The sequence below is a fragment of the Numenius arquata genome, chromosome 14 (assembly GCF_964106895.1).
Source record: "Numenius arquata chromosome 14, bNumArq3.hap1.1, whole genome shotgun sequence".
Taxonomy (NCBI): domain Eukaryota; kingdom Metazoa; phylum Chordata; class Aves; order Charadriiformes; family Scolopacidae; genus Numenius; species Numenius arquata.
In genome coordinates this window covers 5,681,777-5,706,138 of record NC_133589.1, presented here as the reverse complement: position 1 = coordinate 5,706,138, position 24,362 = coordinate 5,681,777, and the positions used below count along the sequence as shown (strand labels likewise).

The window sequence follows — 24,362 nt, the reverse complement described above, 5'->3', positions numbered from 1 at the left end:
AGATCCACTTCCATGAGGTTTTTGGTCACCAATAGCAGTATCAGTGATGTGTCTGACTTCACGGCACACAGCTGCACTCTGCTTTTCAAGACCCACGGTGCTGGATCAGCTGGTAATGCTGAGCAGAGATCACGAGTTTGAGAGGCCACCGATCAAAACCAAGTGCAAGGTTGCCCAGTTTCCTTTTATCTTCTGTTTTGCAGGGGCCACTTTTCAGAGCAGATGCCTGCTTTGCAAGACTCTCAATTTATAAAGAGATGGCTAAAGTCGCTTTGCAAAGTAAGCGGGCCCTCAAAGTGAAAGGAAAAGCATCTGTTCAGAGGACATTACTCAGAATATAATAAAACCTGTTTTTCTGACCATGAGGTTACCTAACAACATGTGTCATGAGGAAATAATTAAAATTGCAAAGTTGGCTTCGAAAATAGTGATTTGATTAGCTGCCAAGCACTCTGCATACGGAAAAGGAATACTCCATTATTCACTGGTCAGTGCTTGCCAGCCAAATCAATATGCCCGAGAGGGCAGGATACATAGATAAGAGGCTTTCACAAATGAATACCGAAGGCCTTATAAAACTTACGGAGACCATCACAGTAATTAATAGCTCTCACAATTTATATCATTGGATCTTGTCTTGATGAGGTTTATAGAAATAAAAAAAACCCTTGAAGTAGGGCCAGAGAAATGATGAGATAAAAAGAAAATAAAACCAAATAATCCTGGCAGTCTTCAGAATTGCTGTTCGGTTCAGTGTAATTGATTTTGATGCAGATAATGCCCATCTTGTCCCCAAAGAACTCAATTTAGGCCAAAGAAAAAGATGCCATGTGCAAATTATAGATGTCAATTAAGATGAACACTTTAAATGGCTTGGAAGCACTTGGTTTTCTCTATATCTCTCTATTATCTCTGGCTTTGGCCAGGCACTGAGTTGAACAAGCACCTGCAATTCTGAAATCAACCACCAAGGAAATATCTGTTTGCCAGAGTTAAGGTTTTTGGGGGTTTTGATTTAAGTGTGAGATGCTGATTTTGGTTGCCATGCTTGGGGAGGCTGTCTCTACAAAGGAAGTTTGTTCAAGTAATCCTAGAAGTGAAGTCTCGCCAGGAGAAAGATCAGCCTTCGGGGCCAGGCGGGAGTTTTGTGAGCTGTGCATTCAGTTCTCAAGATCTTTTCAGCTTCACTTCACACAGTAATTTTCCAAACTTTCCTCGATTGATTAGTGGCACCTCAAGGTTGATTTCTATCTGCAGCAGTCCATCTGGCATTAGCCATTAGTGCTTTCTAATATGCAGAAAAGTAATTCAGTGTTTGACTTTACTAATTAAAGTAGTTTGGATGCTGGGTTTTTTTGCCTGGATGATTCTTTTTTTCTTCTACTTAACTGACACTAAAGCAAAAAATAACCTGCTCTTGAAAGGATTATAGCCAAGAACTTGCAAAAATTTTGGCAGAGCTCAAAGGCAAGGATTTTTATGATGAAAACTTTTGACATAATAAAAGAAATTGTTCTGCAGAGACCTTTGAAGTGACCCCAGAAAAAACAATGTAAACCTCCTGTCTCCCTGGGGACAATGAGGAGGTCTGAGTTAATTGCCAGCGTCTTTAATCTACATCTCTTGTGATTTTCACTCTGGAGTTTTAGATTGATTCTGATTAGCTTAACTAGAAGAACTGATTCTGTCCTCATTTATGCTACTATAAATCAGACGAGCATCTTTGTTACAACTGATGAAATTATTGTGGCATGAGCAAACCAGGAGGATCAGAATCACAGAACGGCAGACATAAAAAAAAATAGTATCTGATTGTCCACTCTCATCCAGCTCATATTAGTATGGTGATCAGGGAGTGCCTGACTGGGGACTGCATGAATGGTGTCCAAGCCAAAGATCAATGAAGTCAAAATCTGTCTTTACATTCACCTGAGTGAGCTTTCTGTTAAATCCTTGCACTGATGGGAAAGAGGATCAGACACCAGGCTCAGGGCTTTAGCACTCAGCCTCACAGGTATTAATGGGAGACAAATAATTTATCCCATCCCTGCCTGTGCTGTGTAAGAGGTAAAAGGCTGAATGATTAGGCAAGGAGAATCAGACAGCATCATAGAGAATCTCCCATGGTTTAGAGGACAGCTCTGTGTTCTCCTCCCAGAGTCTCAGTTCTTCGAAGGCAAAAACAATTTCCCCATGCTAAAGGGGCAGCATCTCCTTTCTCAGTGGGTCTGCAGCATGTGATTACAGTTGGCAGCACCCTCCAGGACAACCTTGCCAATCATCTTAATTGAATCTTTCAGCTATTTCCCTGCAGCTGCAAATTTTAGTGTGTCACGTATCTTGCACATCTTTTTCGTCAGAGCAGAATTAGGAAATGTGTTTCTTGCCATCTTATCTCTGTTGATAAATAATTGTATGTTGCGTTTATTGGAAGCTTTGAACTGGTACATTTGGAGACACTGTTTAATATGTCTGTCTGTGAACAACCATGGCTTGAACAGAATTTAATTACTGAGAATGGATTGCTGAGATTGAAAAGCACAAGAAAGGTGGTCCAGGTCCTTGGAAGACATCTATAAAGAGCTCGAAGGGCCAAATGCTGGAGCTGCAGTCAACTGGATTAATCAGATTGGAAAATGAAGAGAGGAGGGAGTCATTTCTGCTTAGCGAAGTAGGTGATATTGCGTTCGGGGTGCCCCAAGGGAGGAACAGTAGGCAAAGCAACACTGAAAAAAATATATCTGTGTTCTTGGGAGAATAGCGAGAGTTGCTGGCTTTCCCTCTGAGTTCATCTGGCCTGAGAGTAAGTGTGTGGGATCAAACCGTGCATTGCAGCAGTGAAGCTTGCACCGGTGCAGATGCCTTTGACTTGGTTCCAAAAATAGTTACAGAGTTTTGTTTGTGGCATATAGACCAGCTGTTGGCAAATTCAGATGGTTCTCATTTGTGCCGAGGCCTTGCTGGGGATATGCAGTGAGGTCTTGGAGTAGGTAAAAATGTACTCGTAAAGTCATTCAGAGCACTTTAAAGGACGGCAGGAAAGAAGTCCACAGCATGGCAAGAATCAGGCTGTAAAAATCATAGACAGTTTCAGTCCAGACAGGTGGCTGTGCACGTGTGTTGCCCTGCATTTCTCCAAAGCTATTTGATTAAAAAAAGAAGACAGATGTCTGTGAGCACGCTCTCTTACAGGATTGCTAGTACTCTCTAATCCTCGGCAGTTCAGGAATCCTTCCCCTAGGTACTGATGCATTTATACTGGGTGATGAGTCCAAAAATGAATCCACAAAGATGTCAAACAGGAGAACAAAAGCCCAGCGGTCTGTTTATCCCTTCTGCATCCCTTTGGTTTACAAGTGAGTAGTAAATAATGCAAATTCTAATTACATCTTAAATATTCTGAGATCCGGATGAGCATTTTCAGCCCTCCAGAGGAGAAATGTGGTGTGTTGATTGATTCTTGCTGAAAATGCTGTCTAGCATGCAAGAAAAATACCTCTATAAATGCTGGTTGGCCCTCACTCTTGTCTCAGCAGCTGTTTCCCAGGTGGAGAGCTGGCAGCCCCTGCAGAAGCCCAACAGCAGCCCTCAGGTAGCTCCTTTTGTAGTGAGGGCTCTGTGTTTAATCATTTTAACACATTCTATTTGAAGATTGCCAGCCAAATACAAATTCGGTGCAGAGGTGTATCCAGTATGTTTGGAGTCCCTGGGCTCATTTTTCATCCCCAAGTGTAAATGGATGGAGCACCTGCTGTGCCAGCTGTGGCAGCCTGACTCTGAAATGCCCACCCAAATAGAGGGGAAGGAAGGGAAGGAACTTTGAACAGCCCAAAGGAAACCATTTCTTAGGTAGTTGGCAGTGATTTGGTTGAGCCTTGTGTCACCTCCCAACTTGATCCCTCCAGTTTCCCCATGAATTTACACAGGCATCGAATGCAAGAGACGGTTGGCTGCTGTGCACAGCCCGTACAGGCAAGGGATGCGACCGAAAAGAACTTTGCTCTCTATAAATGTTTCAACCGTGTTAAAGGAAAGGCAGCAAAGGGCAGTTTGAGTTTGATTGCTTGTCCGTTTCACACCACTGAACAGACTGATTACTGCCTGTGTCTGCCCAGACAGCTTAACCCCTTCTCAGACTCCAGGGTGAATAACAGCAGCTGCATCCACACACACACAAAAAAATGTGCCTGTTGCAGAATATCACAGATTGATCTCTGGGGTTTGTGTTGACCGAAAGCATTCTTTTTGGTTTTGTTAAACCCATGCCACTGGAAGCATAGCATTGCCATCTGATACCTTTACATCGCTAACCAGCAGCAAGGATGTGATATGAAAGAATATCTAATGCATGTAATGAGGAACAGGAGAGGTGGGTGCAGTTTGTGTAAATGCAGCCAGCATGCCATCAGACATGGTTGCCCAAAGTCTTTAGCAATGCTGACAGAGTAAAACAGCCGCAGAGACAATTTTTACCTGCTCCTTGGCAGATCGTGTTTATTGGTTTTAGCATGGAGCTGCATCCGTTGGCTTCTTCTCACCCAGCTGCATGGTGGGTGGTAAGTTACGCGTGCTTCAAGGTGGGAAGTGGGTTTGAAAACTTGCTGGTAAGACATCACCACATTTGATTTCAGAGTGAGAGGAATCAAGGGTAAGTAGCGTTTCTCTTCCAGCACCCATGAGCTGACACAAAGTGCTCTGACAGTCTCAGGGAAACCGAGTACTGATGGTTGTGTGTACAGCAATGATCTTCCCCTTGCAGGTGTGGTCATATACCAAAGATCCATATCTAGGAGCTTCTACCAGCTCCTTGAGTAAAAAAAAAACAGGAGAAAAGTGGCAAGGATTCACGTCTGATTTCCTGCAAGTGTTTTGTCCTGATGCTCCAGGTGTGACAAGAACATTATTTTCTTCACTGCCTTAACAGCAAGTGCTTTATGGATCAGCTTTTCTGTACACACTGTACAGAAGGTCTCCCACACCAGTGGGACTTCATCTTTTTCTTGTTCACAGCAAGCTGATTCACGGTTCCTTCACTGCAAACGTGGGTTAAATTGGAGGCAGGCAGCAATTCTTGGTTTATGCTGGGACCACCAAGGCTCACATTAGGCATAGCAAGTAGGGTACGTCAGTGCAAGTAAATTCAGACAGAAGCTTTGATTTTGTTGGAAATTGTGCTGGAATTTCAGCTCTAGGACTAGTAGCAAGATAGCACTAGAAGTTTGGTATGTTTTATCTAAATAAAATGTGTAAATTACATGGCAGAATTCGCTTTGCTCTGCACACAGCCCATGTGGTGTTAATTAAATCCTCAGCTTCTTTTTTAGTGGAAGGAAGATTGAGAAAACGAGTATGAAATCAATTCTACATTTAATTAAAGTTACTCTTTTCCATTCAGATGCTTTTCCACTATGATATTGGTGATGCAATTGTAATGGTGAGCCAGTAGGAATCACAAAGAAATTGGTTTTACAGAAACAAAATTGACTTAAAAACTTAGGAATTTTATGGGTAACGTTACAAAACCAGGAGCCTGTGGTAAAAGCCCAGATCTCTGCACAGAGAGGCTTCTGCTTTGTTTGTAATCCCTCCTTCGAATTTCTTTGCGCTGGCTCAGAACCAGTGTTTCAGGTGTGTTTTATTGTAATGTTTTATCATTTCAATTGTACCAGATTCCTGTAGAAACCTTAGGCCAGTCCGTTGGTCACACACTGCTGCTGTCCTAAGCCAACTGGGAAAAGAAGTGCAGCAGGTCTACATGGATGGATCATGAGAGACACTGTACAGTGACGAATACCAGACACTGGTGGATGTTTACTAAGATGGGCGTTTACTAACTTTTTTGGTTGACTCTTGTTCTTACACTTTCTTTCTCTGTCTTTCTTTAGGTTATAACCCTGGAAGGATGGGTTGACATCATGTATTATGTGATGGATGCACATTCTTTTTACAATTTTATATATTTTATATTGCTTATAATAGTAAGTATGAACCGTGAGATGCTCCCATTCCTTGTCCTTGTGGGGTAAAGTTGTTCCTTGGGCTTTTCACAGAGGAGAGCCAGCCAGGGTTCAGCGTGGGAGACTTTCCTCCCACCATAAAGCATAATTACGCAGGTTGTGATTAGTGCTGTGGGGATGGATTATTGGCTACAACAGTCCTTTTTAGCGTCACATGTAATGTATAGTTACAGCTTGTGAAGCCATATGGTCTTCCCTCCCTCTTACTCTCCCAGTCTTGGTCTTGTCACCTTGATGCATCCTGACTGTTGTGCCTTGGCCAAGCAACTACTAATCAGAACAAAAAGTGGAGAGGCTGTAGCTTTTCTTCCTTTAGCTTCCTAAACGTGCCAGAGGACACCTAATTTCAATGAAGGGCCCTCAAACTGTTGAACTTCACCTGAGCCCTTTAAATAACAGTAGTAATAGCGGTCTTTCTAAGGTCTTACAGTGCTGCTGTTCCTAAAAACAAAATATTAGTCACTGAAGGTGCTGGAGGTTGCCTTCAGAGGCTGCCATTCCCTGTTAGCAAGGTTCAACCTTGGCACAACCTTCTCCAGGGTCTACATCTATGAAAAAGTTAAGCATTTAAGTCAGGAGGAGAGCAGAGGGAAAAGTATCCTGTAGATGTCAGGCAGGACATGGGACGGAGGCACTTCAAAGTGCTTTTGTGTCTGGATGTCCTTTATATATAACCCCATCCTCATCCATGTGGTTTTTGAGGTCATGGGAAGTCAAACCACCACAGCTCTCATCATCAGTGGGAAAGGCATGGATCAGAGCAGTGTGAGAGTTTCCCGGTAACGGATAGCATTCTGAAAACAGTGATTTTTGAGCCTTTCGCAATGGGCCACGCATAGTAGAGATTTACGCTCCACTTTTTTGAGCTCTTGTCTACATATGGATCCTTGCAGAAAAGCCAGAAGGTGACTAATCTCCAAGTCACTTGGAACTGGGAATGGCACCCTTGCTGCTTCTCAAACAGTATCCAGGCTGATATTGCAAACTGGAGAATAGCACTGCAAACCATCTCCCAACAGCTTCCCCTGAGGATTCACCAGACAAAGGCCCAGATTAAATCCATACGTTTCCTACTGAGCACAGTGCAGAGGTTTGGCCATGTAGACAGTGGCACTTTCTTGACGTCAGTCCCTTTCACGCCTAAGGGCACTGATTCTCTCGTGGGAATATTTGACATTTTCCTTTGGCTGATTTATGAATCCAAGTGGTGAAAAAGCAGTTTGTGGACACAACAGCTGAGGGAAGGATGTAGTCTTAGGTCACTTCACATTCTTGTCCTTGGGACTTCATTTTGAAAACCTAGTATCACCCAAGAACACATCAATTCAACCAGACAATAAATCAGACCTTTCTAGGAGCACTGAATCTCCTGGAGACGCATTTCTCTGTGTCAGAGAGATACAAGAGTACAACATCACAGATACATGGACCCTGACTGTCCTCGTCAAAATGAGGGCATGCTATGCCAGGGTGTGAAGTGATAGAGGAAGAGAAGAGGCAGTTTCAGAACAGCACAAATTGGACTTCAGACCATCTTTCCTTGCATGTTGGCTGGCTGGTTCCTCGTGATCTGTTTTGTGGTGGTAACTGATTGTGTTGTGTTTCATACACTCTGCATTAGTAGCAAATGTCATCACTGTTGAGGGGAAGAAAGTCATGAAGGCTATTGTTAACAGTTTTCTTTGCCATTGCCAAAATAATTTAACATGGTTTAGGAGCAAATTTAGCAGCTCAGGCACATGTTGACATAACATTTGGTGAGCAGACCCTGAGATTTGGCATGTTTGGAAATCTCAGGATTTCTAAGAACCACACTTCAAGTCCAGACAGCATGTGGTGGTGAAGAGAGTGTCTTGCTTTGTAAAGTCCCTACTAATTCCTTTCCTGGTGTTTTCTCCAGGTTGGTTCCTTCTTCATGATTAACTTGTGCCTGGTTGTGATAGCAACACAGTTTTCTGAAACAAAGCAGCGGGAGAACCAGCTGATGCAGGAGCAGCGGGCCCGTTATCTCTCCAATGACAGCACAATTGCCAGCTTCTCAGAGCCAGGTAGCTGCTACGAGGAGCTGCTCAAGTACATCTGCCATATCTTCAGGAAGGTGAAACGGCGGACAATACGTCTGTACAATAACTGGCAGAGTAAGCGCCGGAAAAAAGTTAACCCAAACAGCACCACAAATGGGCAAGGCCACCGAGGCAAAAAGCGCATCACCTCCATACACCACCTCATCCACCATCACCACCACCACCACCATCACCACTATCACATCAGCAATGGGAGCCCTCGGGGGCCACGCTCCAACCCTGAGATCTGCGACCTGGAACTCAAGGTCATGAAACCAGGAGGCCAATTAATGCTTCCTTCTCCATCGCCCAACTTGCAGAGCCCTGCTCCTCCTCCGGATTCGGAGTCTGTGCACAGCATTTACCATGCAGACTGTCACGTCGAAGGACCACAAGTGAACTGTAAGTCTTCCAATGCCCCTGCAAGCATTAAGCTGACTGCCGGACTCTCCAACCATGGCAACATGAATTATCCTACCATCCTGCCTTCTCCAACTAGCAAAGCCAGTTCTGTTCCAGTTCCCAAAGGAAAGAAGAATGGTAATTCACCTGTGGCCGTGGCTAATAGCCCTGTAAATTTGGGCATGGATTCCTATGGGAAGCTGCAGCAACTGGTAGGAGAGCATGGTAAGGACAAACAAACTGGTTTGTGGTTTGTTTTTTTTTTTCCTTAGGAAAATTGGGCAAAGGGCAAATTGCTCAAGAGCTAAGGTGTTATTGATGGCCATGGAGGGTGTTGGAGATGGAGGCTGTTTTGTGAATGCTATTTGAACTGAGCGCTGAAGCCAGAAGTAGGACAGGTTGAGGGACTGAGAGCTCTGTTCCTTCTACCGCTGTGTTTGCAGTCATTGGGTAAAGCAAGATGCAGGATGCTCCAGGCAGTGAGTTCAGGCCACTGCTGGAGCCCTTTTTCCCATGGTCACAAGGTATGTGTTTTTGATCTTTATCAATGATCTGGACGAGGGGATCGAAAGCACCCTCAGCAAATTTGCAGACGACACCAAGCTGGGTGGGAGTGTTGATCTGCTGGAGGGTAGAGAGGCTTTGCAGAGGGATCTAGACAGGCTGGATCGATGGGCTGAGACCAACGGGATGAGGTTCAATAAGGCCAAGTGCCGGGTCCTGCACTTGGGTCACAGCAACCCCAGGCAGCGCTACAGGCTTGGGGAAGAATGGCTGGAGAGCTGCCTGGCAGAAAAGGACCTGGGGGTGTTGGTCGACAGCAGGCTGAACATGAGCCAGCAGTGTGCCCAGGTGGCCAAAAAGGCCAACAGCATCCTGGCCTGTATCAAGAACAGTGTAGTGAGTAGGACCCGAGAGGTGATCGTCCCCCTGTACTCGGCACTGGTGAGACCCCACCTCGAGTACTGCGTCCAGTTTTGGGCCCCCTACCACAGGAAAGACATTGAGGTGCTGGAGCAGGTCCAGAGAAGGGCAACGAAGCTGGTGAGGGGTCTGGAGCACAAGTCTTACGAAGAGAGGCTGAGGGAGCTGGGGCTGTTCAGCCTGGGGAAGAGGAGGCTGAGGGGAGACCTTATTGCTCTCTACAAGTACCTGAAAGGAGGCTGTAGAGAGGCGGGGGTCGGTCTCTTCTCCCAAGTTACAGATGATAGGACAAGAGGCAATGGCCTCAAGTTACGCCAGGGGAAGTTCAGGTTAGATATTAGGAAATATTTCTTTACTGAAAGGGTTGTCAGGCATTGGAATGGGCTGCCCAGGGAGGTGGTTGAGGCACCATCCCTGGAGGTATTCAAGAGAGGAGTTGACATAGTGCTTGGGAATATGGATTAGTGTTGGGTGGTGTGGTGGTGTGTGTGTGGGTTGCGTGTGTGGTGGTTTTGTTTTTGTTTTTTTTGTGTTGTGGTTTTTTTTTGTTTTTTGTTTTTTTTTTTTTCATTGGTTGGACTAGATGATCTTAAAAGGTCCCTTCCAACCTCTGTGATTCTGTGATTCTGATTCTGAGCTCTTCTCGTGTGCTTAGTGATATCCTGGAGGTTCTCCCTCTGTTCCCACCCAAGAACAGATCTGTGCAATCCCTGGAATTATATTTCTGGTGAATGACAGACCTGCTGGCTGCAGCCCTGCAGCAGAAAAGCCCCAACTGCTGGGAGACGGTACCTTGAAAGGGAAGCGCAGGTAGAAGCTGGTGGAGAAGCATAAGGTACAGGAAATATAAGAAGTTTAAAACAGGGAGGCACTGAAAGAACTCAAAACAGACAGTTCTAGAAACCTCTAGTTCTGATGGGACCCTGAGCTTCTGAATTTCTCTTTGGAAGAAGGAGCAGAAGGTTTGGAGAAAGGCCCATGGCCACTGCAGGGTCTTGCTCTCTGCTAGTTCTCAGTAGATGCATGTGAGGGCAGGAGTGTAGCAGAGTCTATCTGTATAGACTTCAGCCACACCAGCACTGCTAGTTAGTGTAGTTTTATCTCCCTTCACATATAAATCACCCGCTGCTGGAGTAGTCATTGCATGCAACACTGGGGTTTCTATTTTACAAAATGTTTCCAGACCTCATGGCTGGAGCTAAAGGCTGAAAAATAGTTTTAAGCCCTCAAAGAGTAAAAAGTCAAAAAGGTCTAGCTTCTATTTTTTAATCTCTTTAAACCAAACTTGTCATCTTTTTTTTTTTTTTTTCAATGCCTATGTTTTCCAAAACTGTTTATCTGTGTGTGCATGGACACAAATGTTTATCCTAGTGATGTATGTGCTGAAAAAATATCAAGCCTAGCTTGGGGGGGGTCACAGTAAAGGTTGCTTGCCAAATAGGTTGGGCAGCTTGTCTTTGTTAGTTTTATTTTTTTGAAGCGACCATACAAAAGGGTAAAGTGGATTGTTTATAGAAATTGCATTCGGTGTACATTTCTGTAGGCTTGGGAGCTTAGCAGGAGGGCAGAAGAATGCAAGGTTAGTTGCAACGTTCTTCCGTTGTTAAGCGAGGGCTTTATATGAATCACTGGTACATCTTTAACTATGCAAGTTAATGAAGATTATTATGAGAATGTGTATTTACCTTGAGATAAAAACCCAGGCTGCATGGAAGTCTGGAATTGGGAAAGCAAGGATGAGCAGAAGAGCTGTTTCTTGGAAGGCAGTGCTCAGGTTCTTTGTGGTTTGGTTCTTTGTGCTTGCAAGGGGATCTGCTGCTGGGATCCTCTTCAGGAGAAGAAAGCCCCAGATCTCGGTCCCAACTGTGACATCCCAGGGCCACTTCAGTGACTTAGGAGATTTTCACGTAGCCTGTTGTGGTTCTTCGAAAGCTGGAGGTTAGATGGAGTTGCTATTAATAATGCAATTATAGTCTCCTCTTTTTACAGAGGCATTTCAGCCCAGAGGATGCCAAAATGCTTTAAACAAATACCCTGAAATTGTTTTGTCTCTTTCAGAAGTGTGGTCATATCTAGGGGAAGGAGGTGGATGCCGCAGCTCTTGGCTGGTGAGCGGCAGCTTATCTGGCACCCTGAGCAGCGCAGGGGCTGGGAAGGGAAGCAAGTCAGCCGGGTCCATCTGGAGACCCTGTCCCACAACTTATCAGTGCCCAGCTCTTTCCCTCCATGGCTCTGGCCCTCCTTCCCACCCCTGCCACAGCCCCTCCTGCCACACCAACAGGGCTGAGTCAGATTCACTTCTGCACCACAACCATCTTCGTACAGCAGAAATGATGGATGTGTCTTCCAGGTTTCAGAAGGATCTTCAAATGCCAAACAAGCTAGCTCCTGAGGGTGATGCTCTGCTAGGCACAGCTCCCAACTCGTTTTTCTCCATCCCAGCCTAAAATTAGCGAAGGAGCCATGTTAAGTCTCTACCCTGTGCTCAGCAAGGAAGGTGAGGTGGGCTCACAAGCTCACCCAGCCCTCCTGGCCTCAGCCTCTTTGGGGAAACAAAGAGCTATTTCACTTAATTCTCTCTCCACTCTTACAAGTCAACAAGCAGATGCTGTTCACTGCAAGACTTGTGCAAGGAGAGCACACAAGTGATAATTGAGAGCATTAAGGAGGCATTAGCAGCCAGGGCACTCACAGCCCCAGCTGGAAACAAGGTTGGTGTCTGCTGGGAAAGATGCAATTGTGGGAGAGAGTATTCTCTTCCCTTCTTTTGTTGTGGAATTGAACAGCATAAAGTACAGCCTGTTCCTCTGTGTTCTCGTGCCCTGCAATGCTGTGAGGTTATTTTAGCAGGCAGCCAAGGAGACTCTGGTATTTTGAAGACATCTGCGGCGCCAGTGTTTTTCATATAATTTTTAACACTTTGATAGCATTAAGGACGTCTGGCAAGCCCACTACCTCTGCTATCCACTTCTGTGACCGCACTACAGTCTTTCCTCGTCAGACGGATCCCCATCAGAAACTAATGCTAATGTGCAGTGCTGCACTGGTGATGCTTGTGGGCTGAGTAAGGGGGCAAATATTTCTGATCCTCCTGGTGTCTTTGATGTAATGCCCAGGAGGAGAACAGTCCTATCCTGCAAGGCTGTTTTGAAGGCCAGTGATATCTGAGCGACATTCAGGCAAGTAAAATATAGCTTGACTCTTGTCACACCCCGGTTTTCAAGCTAGTGGGGTGCTTTATTTCATTTGGTGCTGCCTTCTCTTTAAAGATGTCCTCAAGTGTCAACCAGGAGTAGCTGAAATCAGCAGCATTAGTGCTGGGCGAGCTCCAAGCTCCTGGGCCCAGAGCCAGGAGCATCCACTGCCTCTTGCTTGGCCTCCCCAAAAGCTGTCCAAGTGTCCCCGTCCAACCTCCAGTCAGGGACGTGTTACAGGGGAAAACTGTCCCCTCACCTTACTACCCTGAACCTCAAGGAAAGTTTTCATGGATGCTTGAATGGCATGTTGTAGGAAGGATCCCATGCTCGCAGTATTGCATTCCTGTTGGGTTTTTTCTGTCGTTAATATCTGGTTCCAAAATATGAGAAAACTAAGAATTTAGTTTCTAAATAAGAGGAAATAAAATCTGGTTCCTGTTCCACCCGAATGATCCTTGTTATGCTTGTCCATATCATCTCTGTATCCTGGCTCTGTGAGGGCAGCCAGCATTTCTCCTCACACCACAAAACATGTGGCAATGTGTTTGATTTTAAAACACCCTGAACACTCAGTCCTGTGCCTCAAGCAAAGAATTCACCTGAGCTTTATTAAAGGCTGAAGGAGGGATGAAGGAAACTGAAGGGACTACGTGACTCTCCGAGCTGTGATCCGTGGTCTGTAGCCACCTTTGGTCCATTTCTCCCTCTCCCTCCTCATTATTAGCTAAATGGAAGCCCTATCTAAATTGGGTGTAGCAGCTTGATAGCGCTCAGATCACCGCTAATGATGTTAGCCTGGTCAGATATAATCAAAAATAATTGAAAGTGAGAGGTGTGCCGGTCAGTCTTCTCCCAGCAGCAGAACATAAAATGGCTGCCGCCCTGTGTGGAGAGGGGCCCCTTGACCCCGCATCCATGGAGGGGGCTAGAAGGTGGGTGTCAGGGCTGGGGGAGAGGGGAACAGAGGGGAAAAATGAGGCAAAGAGAGAGACACTTGGTAAGATGGACAGCTAGGAGGCTATATTAGGGTACTACATTTATTTGAGGATGTGGCAGAGGCTGCTCTGCCCTGGACAGGCCTAGTGCCGCCCAAGCGGGGACGCGGGGCTGTCCGCCATGTTGAGGGTGTGCGGGGGCTCACGCTGTGCCTCTCCCCTTGCAGGTCTGCGGCGGACACCCAGCCGGCTGTCAGGGCTGAGCGCGGCCTGCCCACTGCCCAGCCCGCCGGGCGGCACCCTGACCTGCGAGCTGCAGGACTGTCCCTTCTGCGCCAGCCTCCTGGAGGACCCCGAGTTCGCCTTCAGCGAGTCCGACAGCTGCGACTCTGACAGCAATGGCGTCTACGAGTTCACCCAGGACCTGCGGCACGGCGACCACAGAGACCAGCTCCAGCAGCAGCGGGGCAGGAGGAGGAAGAAGAAGAAGAAACCCAAGGAGAGGAACAAGGTCACCCGCCTGTGGAAGGCTTTCGGCAGCAAGCTGAAGAGGATCGTGGAGAGCAAGTATTTCAACCGGGGGATTATGATAGCCATTCTCATCAACACGCTGAGCATGGGCATCGAGTACCATGAGCAGGTGAGTGCGGGACTGGCCTGAAGAGCCCCAAGGGTTTGTGGTTTCAGGTGCTCACGGCATGGCGGCTTGCGCGGTGGCTTGTCGAATCCATACCAAAGGAAGAGCAAGCAGTTTTCATGCCAGTTGGAAGCATGAAATGGGGCTGAGGGCGTGATCCTGCAGACGTGTGATGAGCAGGAGCATCCTTCTGTGTGTGAAAAGCCTGGAAGGTGTCTGACAGCACTGCTGAGGTGTGGAGAGCTTAAATGTGTGTGTCAGGACACGGCGGCTTAGAGCCTTGGTGTTTAAGTTGTTTGCTGTGAATTATTCATATAAGCATGAATCGTTGTGGTGGAAATACCCCTTTGGTCTGATGGTGGTGGTATATAATGGACCTTGTAGTCCAAGTAACCCACACAGAAGTTTCTTCTCTGATCCTGGACCCTTAAATAAAGACTTAAACTGTCAGGCAATGCTAAAAGCAACAAAGAAAAAAAAAGTTAGTTTCTCCCTGAAGGCTCCAAAACCTTTAATTTGATCTCAAAGGGTTGCAGGTAGGTCTTTCTTTTAAGTGTTTGGATGGAGGAAAGAGCAATCATGCTGTTCCCAGTCTGAACGGGGTGATGGCAGAAAGCAGTGCTGGCAACTGAGGACAGCTTGTCCTTGTTGGCTGATGGGAGCTTGAGGGGCTGTGCAATGGGAGAGGGAGGTGAGTCATCTGAATATCTCCAGTTGGTCACTCTGGGGAAAGCTCTGCTTTTCTGGGCTTTTCTTTCTCAGAAAAGCTGGTTACTTTCAACGGTTTTCTCAAGTCGTGCTCTGGAATGCCTCGTGCTGCCTCTCTATCAGGTGCAGAAAACGCTTCCCAGCGAGGCCAGAGGATCCTCATACAGATTTTCTGTGAGGTGGATGGTCAAAGGTTCATCCGGTCCTCCCCTAAAATCCCCACCACAGGATCAGGACCAGGTCAAGGTTATTTATAAAGCTATTCCTCCTCTCTGCCTCAGTCTGTCTGCTCAGGTGTGAGGAGAAAAGGCAGACAGAGTAGCAGAGTACATCCAAAGGCAGGACAAAAAGGCTCTGCACTTTCTTCTCTGTCATTCCCCAGGATTAAGTCCTGCTGAGGACCATGGCAAACAATCCTCCAGAGTGCTGCTACTTTATTTTTTCTCCACTTATGTGCTTTAAACCCCCATATTCTGTGCTACCTGAGGCGTATTTTCTTTCAGAAAAGCAAGTACTCAGGTAAAGCATGTGAACCTCAGCCGTGCAACAGTAAATTAGTTCACACTTACAGCAGAGAGCCTCCAAACTCAACAAGGAAATAGCTGTCGCTGTCAGCTTTCTGTGTGGTTAGTTGTTCCACAACATGTTTTAAAATTAGGAAATACACCTTGTCAGTTGCCTTTGAATAGGCTATTCATTCCTCGCGGCAGCTGCCTTTCTGCATGGATACTCTTTTGTCAGGCGGATACAGCTTTGTCAGTCCTTGGATATTGCCATGATGGGTGCTGGGGGAAAATCTTAGGCAGGCACCAGTGAGAAAGCCCAGGGATCGCATGGAGTCTGTCCACAGTCACTCGTATAAAGGTAAATTGTGATAATTACATCCTTGCTGCTAACAAAGGAAAACTGTAGCTGGCAGGTTTATATTGGATTTTACCTTGTAAAAGATTTGTGCTAAACCATCTCAAAGCCAATGGCAATAAAGATTCTGAAGCTTTTGGCTACGGAGCATCAGACTCCCGCCAGCTTTGCTTGCAGGCACTGCCCAGTGTGGGCCCAATAAAAAGGGAGGAATTTTGTAGTGAAACCTGTAAAAGTTCCTCCACGTGCCTGACTGCAAAGTGTCTCTGGTACGCAGCCCCCCGTGGAGCTGTCAGAACCGAGCTTCGAAACACCTCGCCCAAGCACTCTCCTATCAACAGAGTGACCTCCAAGGCATCGCCAGATGTTGACACAAATCCGAAAACAATAGAAAATGGCTCTAGGCTCCCAGACTGTTTGGCATGAAAGTCTGGGGCTTCTGTGAGCAAAGCAGGGTCATTTCAGAACCCACAGCCCTCCTCGTGTGAGAATTGGCTGCAAGACTTGGGGTGGGGGGCTGGCTTTGTGTGGAGATAAGGGGGAGATGTTGGAGCAAAGCTGTCATGGAACCCACAGCGTGATGGTGGGGCAGAGGGGAGGTGACAATGGCTCATTTTGGTTATGCCATGATTCTTGCCAGGAAAAACAGTTTAATCACAGCTTTCTAGTTATTGAATGATGGATGCTGCCAAGTCACTCTGCACTTCTGCTCAGAGCAGGTATTACAAGGTGAGAAGGTGTGAGCCTTCCCCAGGCTCTTAACCAGGCGTGGGTGTTGCCATCGTCTCCTCCGTCCTCCCAAGGGCAAACCTGGAGGCCATTCCCCAAGTTATAAGGATTTAGGAGCTGCCTACAAGGATAGCTATTCTGTGACTCTCCTGCTTTTTTTGCTCCTCCCGAGCTGTTCGGTGTCACCCAGAGAGCAGGGCTCAGGGACTCCCATTGGGAAGGCCTCCCATGCCCTGTGTCTGCTGACAGCAGCATGGGCAGGAGACTCCTAGGCCCTGAAGCCCTGCAAAACATCACCTACCATGGAGACATTTGCTCTGGGTGGAACAGCTTAAGCAGGTTCCCTGGTCTCGACTCTTGCCACTTGTTTTCAGCCATTGACTGGTTTTGTCAAACTGGGCTGTGATCACTGCAGCAGCCACAGGGAAGCCCTCCCCAGACCTCACTGTCTGTAAGGAAATGCCCAATCCCTTTTATAAAATATTATTAATGGCTGCTTGCTTTTCTTTTCTGGCTTCTCAGACTTCATAGTCATCAGTGGCTTTGCAAATAGATGGGCACACCATATACTTTTTTTTCAGAGTGCTATTCAAAGCCAAGGCATCAATCCTCTGTGTGCGTGGGAGGTGTGGAGGGTACTGAACATCATATGGCGTGGAAGATAGAGCAGTACTAGTCCTTGGTGTGTTATCTTGCCTTTTATCCCGGGACATAGCAGTGTTCTGCAGAGAAGTCTCACGGAGCCCTCTTGAGGCAATCAAGCATTATTGTCCATATCTTCTGGGTGAGGAAAGATAATGTCCGTATCTTCTGGTTGCAAGGTGCCAGGCTGGAGGCAAAACCCAGTGGGTTTTACTGCTGGCCCTTATTGTAGCCACAGGGCAAGGGGGCCTTGTGTGCCATAGCAGCAATTTGGTAGCACCCTTTGACAAGACAGGAAGGTGGTGTGTGTCTGTACTGCCGCAGTCTTGGATGAATGAGGGACCTGTCCATATCCAGATCCCCTCAAGGCTTCATTTCATTCCCCTCAAGGAATTCAAAGCTCACAGTGCTCTGCTCACACGGTTGCTCTGGCTGCTCTTGGCTAATGTAACTGGTACCACCCCATTTAATGCATGTAGCCCACATAATACCCTTGAAGGCAAGCATCCTGTCCTGTGGCTAAGGCCATGACTGCTGTAGCAGCCAGCTGACTCACGGGAAAGATGAAGAGATGCTAGAACTGCTTTGCACAAAGTCCTGCTCTTCTCAGAGGCAGATTGAAGATTTCATGGCAGCACAGCCGGTTTGTGGCAGGAGATCCGGGTAGCAGGAGGCAGCTGAGGATGGGAAGCGAATTTCTTTGGGACTTCAGTCATTAGCAGCAATTGGATCCTCCTGCACAGCGCATCCGTGGGGTTAACAGCCAGCTCTGTCTCCAACTGCCACGTTGTACATGGCTGGTAATTAGGAGGTTACAGGATGCTGTTAGTTAGCAGCAGCGCAACTTTTATTTCAAAGGTTAATTGGCTGGTTTGGAGCTGCTTTTTTTTTTTTCCCCTCCTCTTGTGCTTTATTTATTTATTTGTCTATCTCCAGCACGAGTAAGCACTCCCACAGATAAGGAGAGCCAAGTACAAAGAAGGAAGCAATTCTTGCATTCGTTTTCCAGGCAATTTCAATACATTGGATGATTTTGTTCTGCATTCATTGCAGCTAACAATTCTCCAGAGCATCTGAGACCATGCCATGTCACTGCAGCAACCAAGCAGGAACAGCGCACTCCAAAAGTGTGACCTCTGCCATGCCTTTGGGGCAGTGGGGAGAGATGTCTGGCACAGGCAGGTACTGTTCCAGGAGCTTGGGTTTCCAAATACCTCTCTGTCACTGAAAGCTGATACCTTTTTGTCCCAGAGTCAGATCCTGTGTGTGCTTCACGGACTGGTCTGAAGAAATAATTGCTACTTCTTTGGTCTCCCTCAATTCCCAGCTCCCTGATTGTCCAGTAGAAGGGCAGAGCCTTGTTCATTTTTCCAAGAGAGATGCTGGCATTATCCCTGCAGAAGGGTGAGCTCTGAATACATCCCTCAGAACCTCTGCTTTAAGTTGGGAGGAGAGACCCCCACTTGGCATCCCAGAGGAATTTGCAAAGTAGCTGTTGATACTTGTAATGATTCCACATAAAAGGCTCAATTTACATCAAATGGCACTAGAAATGCTATTTTATATTCACTTCTCAGAAGAGAAGTACAAATTAGTATTTGTTCCAAGCTATTGCTGTTCAAAGAGCTTTTAATTGCTTTTCTGATCCCTCATCCGTGGCATGTTTCATTCAGAGCAGCTGTCTTCAGAGTAAGTTGGAGCTGACCTTGATGGTCACCCAGTGGTCTGTTGCTTATCAGTGTAAGAGAACTATTGGTTTTGAGTAGCGCTTTTCATTATTATGGAGTTAAAGTAATTCTGTGTGATTTAGGATAGCAACTAGCTTCTTTAGTGACGTTCTATTTTAGCATTTGTCAATTTTGGCTTGAAAAATTGGTTTGGCCTGGAAAGCTCAGCACTTACTCAGAAAGCAGAGGAGAATCTTTCAGCAGTGTTTGAAGCAAATTGCTTAAATTCCTTTTGAGTTGTGAGTCAATAAAATATTATCCTGATCTGAGATTCTCACTTTCAGCAAGCAAAACTTGCTCACTCTTCCAGCTTTTTGTGTGATCCAATTTTAAGAACTCACACACTGGCTGGACTTGAAGCAAACAGATTTCCCCAGCCCAGGATGTGAAAACTCAGCCCAGAGTGTTTGTGCTTATTGCATAAATGATGTGAGACTCATTCTGCCCTTAGTAGTCCTTTGTTTTATGTGTTTGGGCTTTGTCAGCTGCAAACCAAGCTGTTCCTCCCTGCTACCCCTTCAAGGTCCCAGCAGTAAGCGTGGGGTAGTTGGCTTTCCCCATGCACTGATTTGGTAGGGAAGCTGTGTTAGTCAAGAGCACTTGCTAGGTCTCCTGAGCAGAGTGATAGAAATTTGACTCATTCAACAAACACCTTGTGATAATCTGAATTCTGTCCCCACCTCTTGGGAGGGAAGAAAAGGGCTTTGTCTGGACACCTTGGGGAAGAGAGATGTTTGTCATCCTCTTTTGTGCCCCAAGATCATACCATCTTTTTAGTGCTCTCCAGACCACCTTTATCCAGGCCCCCTTTTTGCAGACAGCCACCCTGTCAGGACTTTAAAAACCTGGTAACAGTTTGGGGATCCCCTCTGCACAGTTCAGACCGCAAGGCTTCTCATGAGAGCCAGCAGCAACTCATACGTGGAGCATTTACACCTGGCAAGGTGTCATTCCCGTGTTAAAGGGAATCAAGGGTCAGAGGCAAGATAGCGTGAACTAATGGCAAATGTTCACAGTTAAAAGCCAGGTGTCCCAGCTCAGGGTTAGATCCCTGTCTGCTGGACCGTAGCAGCTTTCGCGGCAAAGGGTGTAAATCACATACTTCCACAGGGAGCCTACCCTAAGTGGTGTTCATGGAACCTTCTCTCTTACTCTCATCTATAATTTAACTGACTCCACTGCTCTGTTTTCCTTCTGCTGGATTGTATGTTCTTGGTATATTTTTTTTTACTATATAAGGGAAAGCATACTAGAGATCCATCCATTCCTCTGCCTCCTACCAGACAGGAACAGCACCTCTCCAATGCAGAAACTGAGTGTAATAACTCATTCGAGTGCTGACATACTGAGCAGTCAGGGGAGAGTGAGGAGAACAACAGAGCTAGTCATGGCGAGAGGAGTTTGCAGTCTGATCCGGTTCCTATAGATGTGCTCATTAGTCTAGGGAATAATATTAGGATATTCCCTGTGGAACTCCAGGCACGTTTTACCACCACCAGTGGTTCAGTTCCTTCCCCTCACTTACGCCATTAGTTGTTCTCTGTGGTGAGGGATTGGCCATATAAATCACATCTGCTCTCTGCCAAGATGACAGACTTCTTAAGCAGGTGATAGTAACATGCTTCCCAGCATAAGCTGCTGCATGGAGACTGGAGATCTGCACAGTGCCAGTAAGAGACCCACATCATGTAGCCACAGTGTGTGGGACCCACCAGATGTGTTTCTTCCCTCTGGGTCACGCAGCGAGTCAGCTGAGACAGCCCCGGTGCCCTCCAAGGCTTCCGAGACTGAATCCATGGAACCCCTCTGCTTCATAAACATACTTGATGGCAATGGGTGGTTATATATAGAATGTAGACAGATTGTTTGCATTTCAACTGACAGGTAAAATAAACCAAGTGTAATATAGCCACGAGAATGAAAGCAGAGTGCACTTGCCAGCTGCATTTCATCACAAAAATGTGCGTAAATCACAGCCATGGGCGGCCGGCTTCAAATGTTATGCTGACAATGGCTCTAATGTGCTCCAAGGGAGGGAGGCTTGACACAGCTGGACAGTGGGGTGTTCACTTTCTGCAAAGGGAAACTGTGATGAGAGAGGGCCTGTAAAGAAGAAGGTTACTTTCATAAAGAGCGTGGCATTGCATTGAGCCTGTGCCTTCCTGCTGGCTGTCAGCTGAATGCTTTTCATCTGGGAGTGGATTTGGTGAGAGGGAGGTTGTCTTTGATCAGGTAAATGGGCCTTGGGGTGAGCACACTCCGTGCTCGAAAGCAGACATACCTGGTAGTCTCTTGCCTGAGCGATGACAAGATACAAGTTTGAGGAAGAGCTCGAGCGGTTCGTGGCAGCTGTGATCAGCAGCTCCAGAGAGATCATGGTGCCTGCAGGCGACATGCAGAGCCCCAGTCAGGTAGGTCCCTCTGAGCAGCCCACGTGACTTTGGTACTGCACGTGGCAGTAGCTTGCCATCCTTCCAGCTGCCTCCATGAAAGGCAGCTGAGCTGCAGGGGCAAGAGCAGGGGTAGCAGAGCACAGCAGAGGAGGAAGTGCAAAATACTGAGATAGCCAAACCAACCGATGGGGGCAGAAAAACATTCATAGGCATCGTTGGCAAAGCTTGGAGAAGAACATGCCCTGGAGTGGCAGGAAGCAAGGAGTGGCTTGAATTGTCTGAGGAGCTCTGAGGAAGATTCAACTGCTGATCGACCAGGAACATCACGTCCCATGTTAGCCAAGGCTGTCTCTTTGTTTCCTTACACTTTCACAGTCTTCCTGCATCCATCTTTTCTTATCTTGCATTTTTTGTTCCACAAGACAAGGATTGCATTTTGTTCTGTCTGCATCACCCCACCATGTGGGACTCCTGGGCAGGGCCTGCCAGATGTTATTGTAAGTAATAATAACAGTGGGAATGGGAACAGAGCACCACACCTCTCTCAGTACCAGTTTTTGTGCCTGGAGGTTGCAGGTAGACTCTGTGAAACTGAGTTTACAGCCCAAATTCAAACTAAATGCAGCAGGAGTGTTACACCAGGGGATATGCAGATAAGAGTATGGGGAGGGTGGTACATGATGGTGCTGTGCCATGGACTAATGGTGCCTGTAGGTTGGTGGTTCCCAACTGTTAAGAGGCAAAGGAAATAGTCATGTTTAATTTAATACTTTTGTGTATTTCCAACCACTCCCTGTGGATGATTGCTTTCTATGCAGACCTGGAAAATACAGAAAAACTTGAAAATAGATTTAACTGAGAAAATGTTCGGTGTAGAGAAGACAATGATGCCACACCTAAGAGTGAAGTGGGGTTAGTATTTGGCAGTACATACAAAATGATGGCAACTTAGTTTGTGATCTCTGGGTGGAGATTCAGTGGCATTGCTGAGGCGTCCTGTACACTGCCCTTCTCTGGGGACCTCAGTGGTGAGAGGCAGAGCCAGCTGTCCCCATCAGCAGGCAGAGGATTAAAGATCCTCAGGACAGCAATCTAGCTCCTTACACCAGAGGAGAAGAAACACTGCAAGGAAAGAAACAGGTATGTTTACTGCTGCTGTCAACCTGAGTCATGAATTTTCCTCAGGTTTTAACCAGGGTTTTCTAGCAGGGACAGTGAGATTTTCCAGAATTATGAATGAAGCTTTAGCTGTCTCCTTGAAACCTCCTTCTGGATCTTTTGTTACAAGATCAGGATGCTTTCGAGAGGTGGGGGGGACAAAGCTGCATCTGAAAGGAGTGAGACTCTTACTCGAAAACGAGGGAGATTTGGCATGTCTTCATGCATTCTTTTAAAGCTCTATTTTTGTTTGCTCTGTCTGGTTTACAGCCTTAAAGACAGCCTGACTTCCAATTTGGGAAAAACACTCTGTGCACAGGCCTTGTAGCATCACTGGTAAAGCTTGCTAGACCAGGGAGTCTGCCACCAAGGAGGATGGGGCAGGAAGACCACTTGGCTTCTTTTCCTCAGTGAAGGCATTTCTCAGGAGTTTTCTCTCCTGCTTGATGCCTGTTCAAATTAATACCTCCTCTTTCCCTGTCCTGTTCTTGTCTCACGCACAGACAAATCCAGAACTTTTTACTGTAGTGCCCCCAGAGAAAGCAGCAGAAAAATAAGTTTGGGTTTTTTTATATACTCCAAAGGGAATTGACTTTGCTGCAGACAGACGGATCCTGTAGTTCTCTGACTCTTGGCATGACTATACATGGACTTGTCTGTGCTCTAAAGTTAGTTTGGATGGAGGTGGTTTATGAAGCCAGAGCGTGCTGGCTGCTTCTAGGAGCTCTACCTGGAGCTTGGTGATGGGACCAGGGGAATGAAGCTGTGGCTCTGATTGCCCCAGGTACACCTTGCTCTCGGATGTATCCAGAGTCTAGGCAGACACTTCACAACTCCGCCCTGCCCCAAATCCAATCAATAAGAGGAAATAAATCAAACCACAGGGAGCTGCTTGATATGAGAAAGAATCAGAGTTTTCCTTTTGTTTGTGAAGGGTTCGGAGGTAAAATATCGACCCTGTCAGCATTGTTCATCCCCGGGTCACTGCTGCCTGGGAGCACAAACAGTTTAAAGTCATTTGTGTAAATTAGTTTCAGCCAGAGTGTCTGAAAGCAGCGTGGGTTGCCGGGCAATTATCTCCTTGCAAATGGCCTGTGTTATGGGGGCCATATTGCAGAAGATCTCTCACTTGTGCTAAGGTCTCTTGAAGCTGCCAAAATAAGAGATCAGCATCTTGAATGTCTTTAAAGCAGAACTACTAATATGGTACGTTGGAGTGCTGGCAGGTATCAGCTGATACGTGTGCCAAAGTACAAGGGACTAAACTGCAGAACGACTGAACTGCAGAGCGTGGAAGTGCAGGGGGATTAAATGCCAGAAATGCCAGTTTATGCTGAGGAGTATTAGGAGCTGCGAATGTCTCTGAAAGCTCCTGGAATCAGAGGTGAGTGGGGGAACGGCTCCCCGTTTCCCCGGAGGACAACGTAACTCACCAAAACACTTTTCAAAGGTATCCAAAAGAGCATTCCTGTTCCTCTTCTTGTTCCTCACTCTTCTTTCTCTAGCTGTGTCCCCTCTTTAAGGGCGCACTGGTGTTATTTACATCCCTTCCTTCCTGCTGCCAGAGTACGAGCCTATACAGATACCCACCAAAGCAGCAGGAATCACTCCCTTGCTGTAGTGGGGGGGGTTTGATGGCTGAGCACATTCCTCTGGTCCTTCCTTTCTCATGCACAGATTCTCCCTGTTCCTGAGACTAAGTTTAACCTGTGATTGAGTCATGGACGAGCAGGCTGAGACCAACAAACAAGTACTGACCCTGCAGCTAACAGCAGAGCAGATGTTTCCCACCTGAGTTTGCAGAAGACCTTTTGTATTTCAGAAATGATTTAATGCTATGGGTTTCCTCCCACTCCTTTTTCCCCCCCTTGCTAGTCGGTGTGTAATAGCAGAGGGTTTCATACATATTTGATTTTTTAACTATCGCATGAAATCTGAATGCTGTATTTATGGTTGCAGCTGTCACTCC

The 24,362-nt window shown here is 46.6% G+C and overlaps 1 protein-coding gene across 1 annotated transcript in view; it reads left to right on the top strand.

Annotated features, from left to right (window-relative positions):
• Positions 1 to 24,362, top strand: part of CACNA1H (calcium voltage-gated channel subunit alpha1 H) — a 252,290-nt gene that overhangs the window by 154,690 nt on the left and 73,238 nt on the right. Inside the window, exons 7-9 of the mRNA XM_074158337.1 lie at positions 5,886 to 5,978; positions 7,918 to 8,707; positions 13,766 to 14,178. Of these exons, the coding sequence (XP_074014438.1) occupies positions 5,886 to 5,978; positions 7,918 to 8,707; positions 13,766 to 14,178 (1,296 nt within the window). The remainder of the gene's footprint in view (positions 1 to 5,885; positions 5,979 to 7,917; positions 8,708 to 13,765; positions 14,179 to 24,362) is intronic.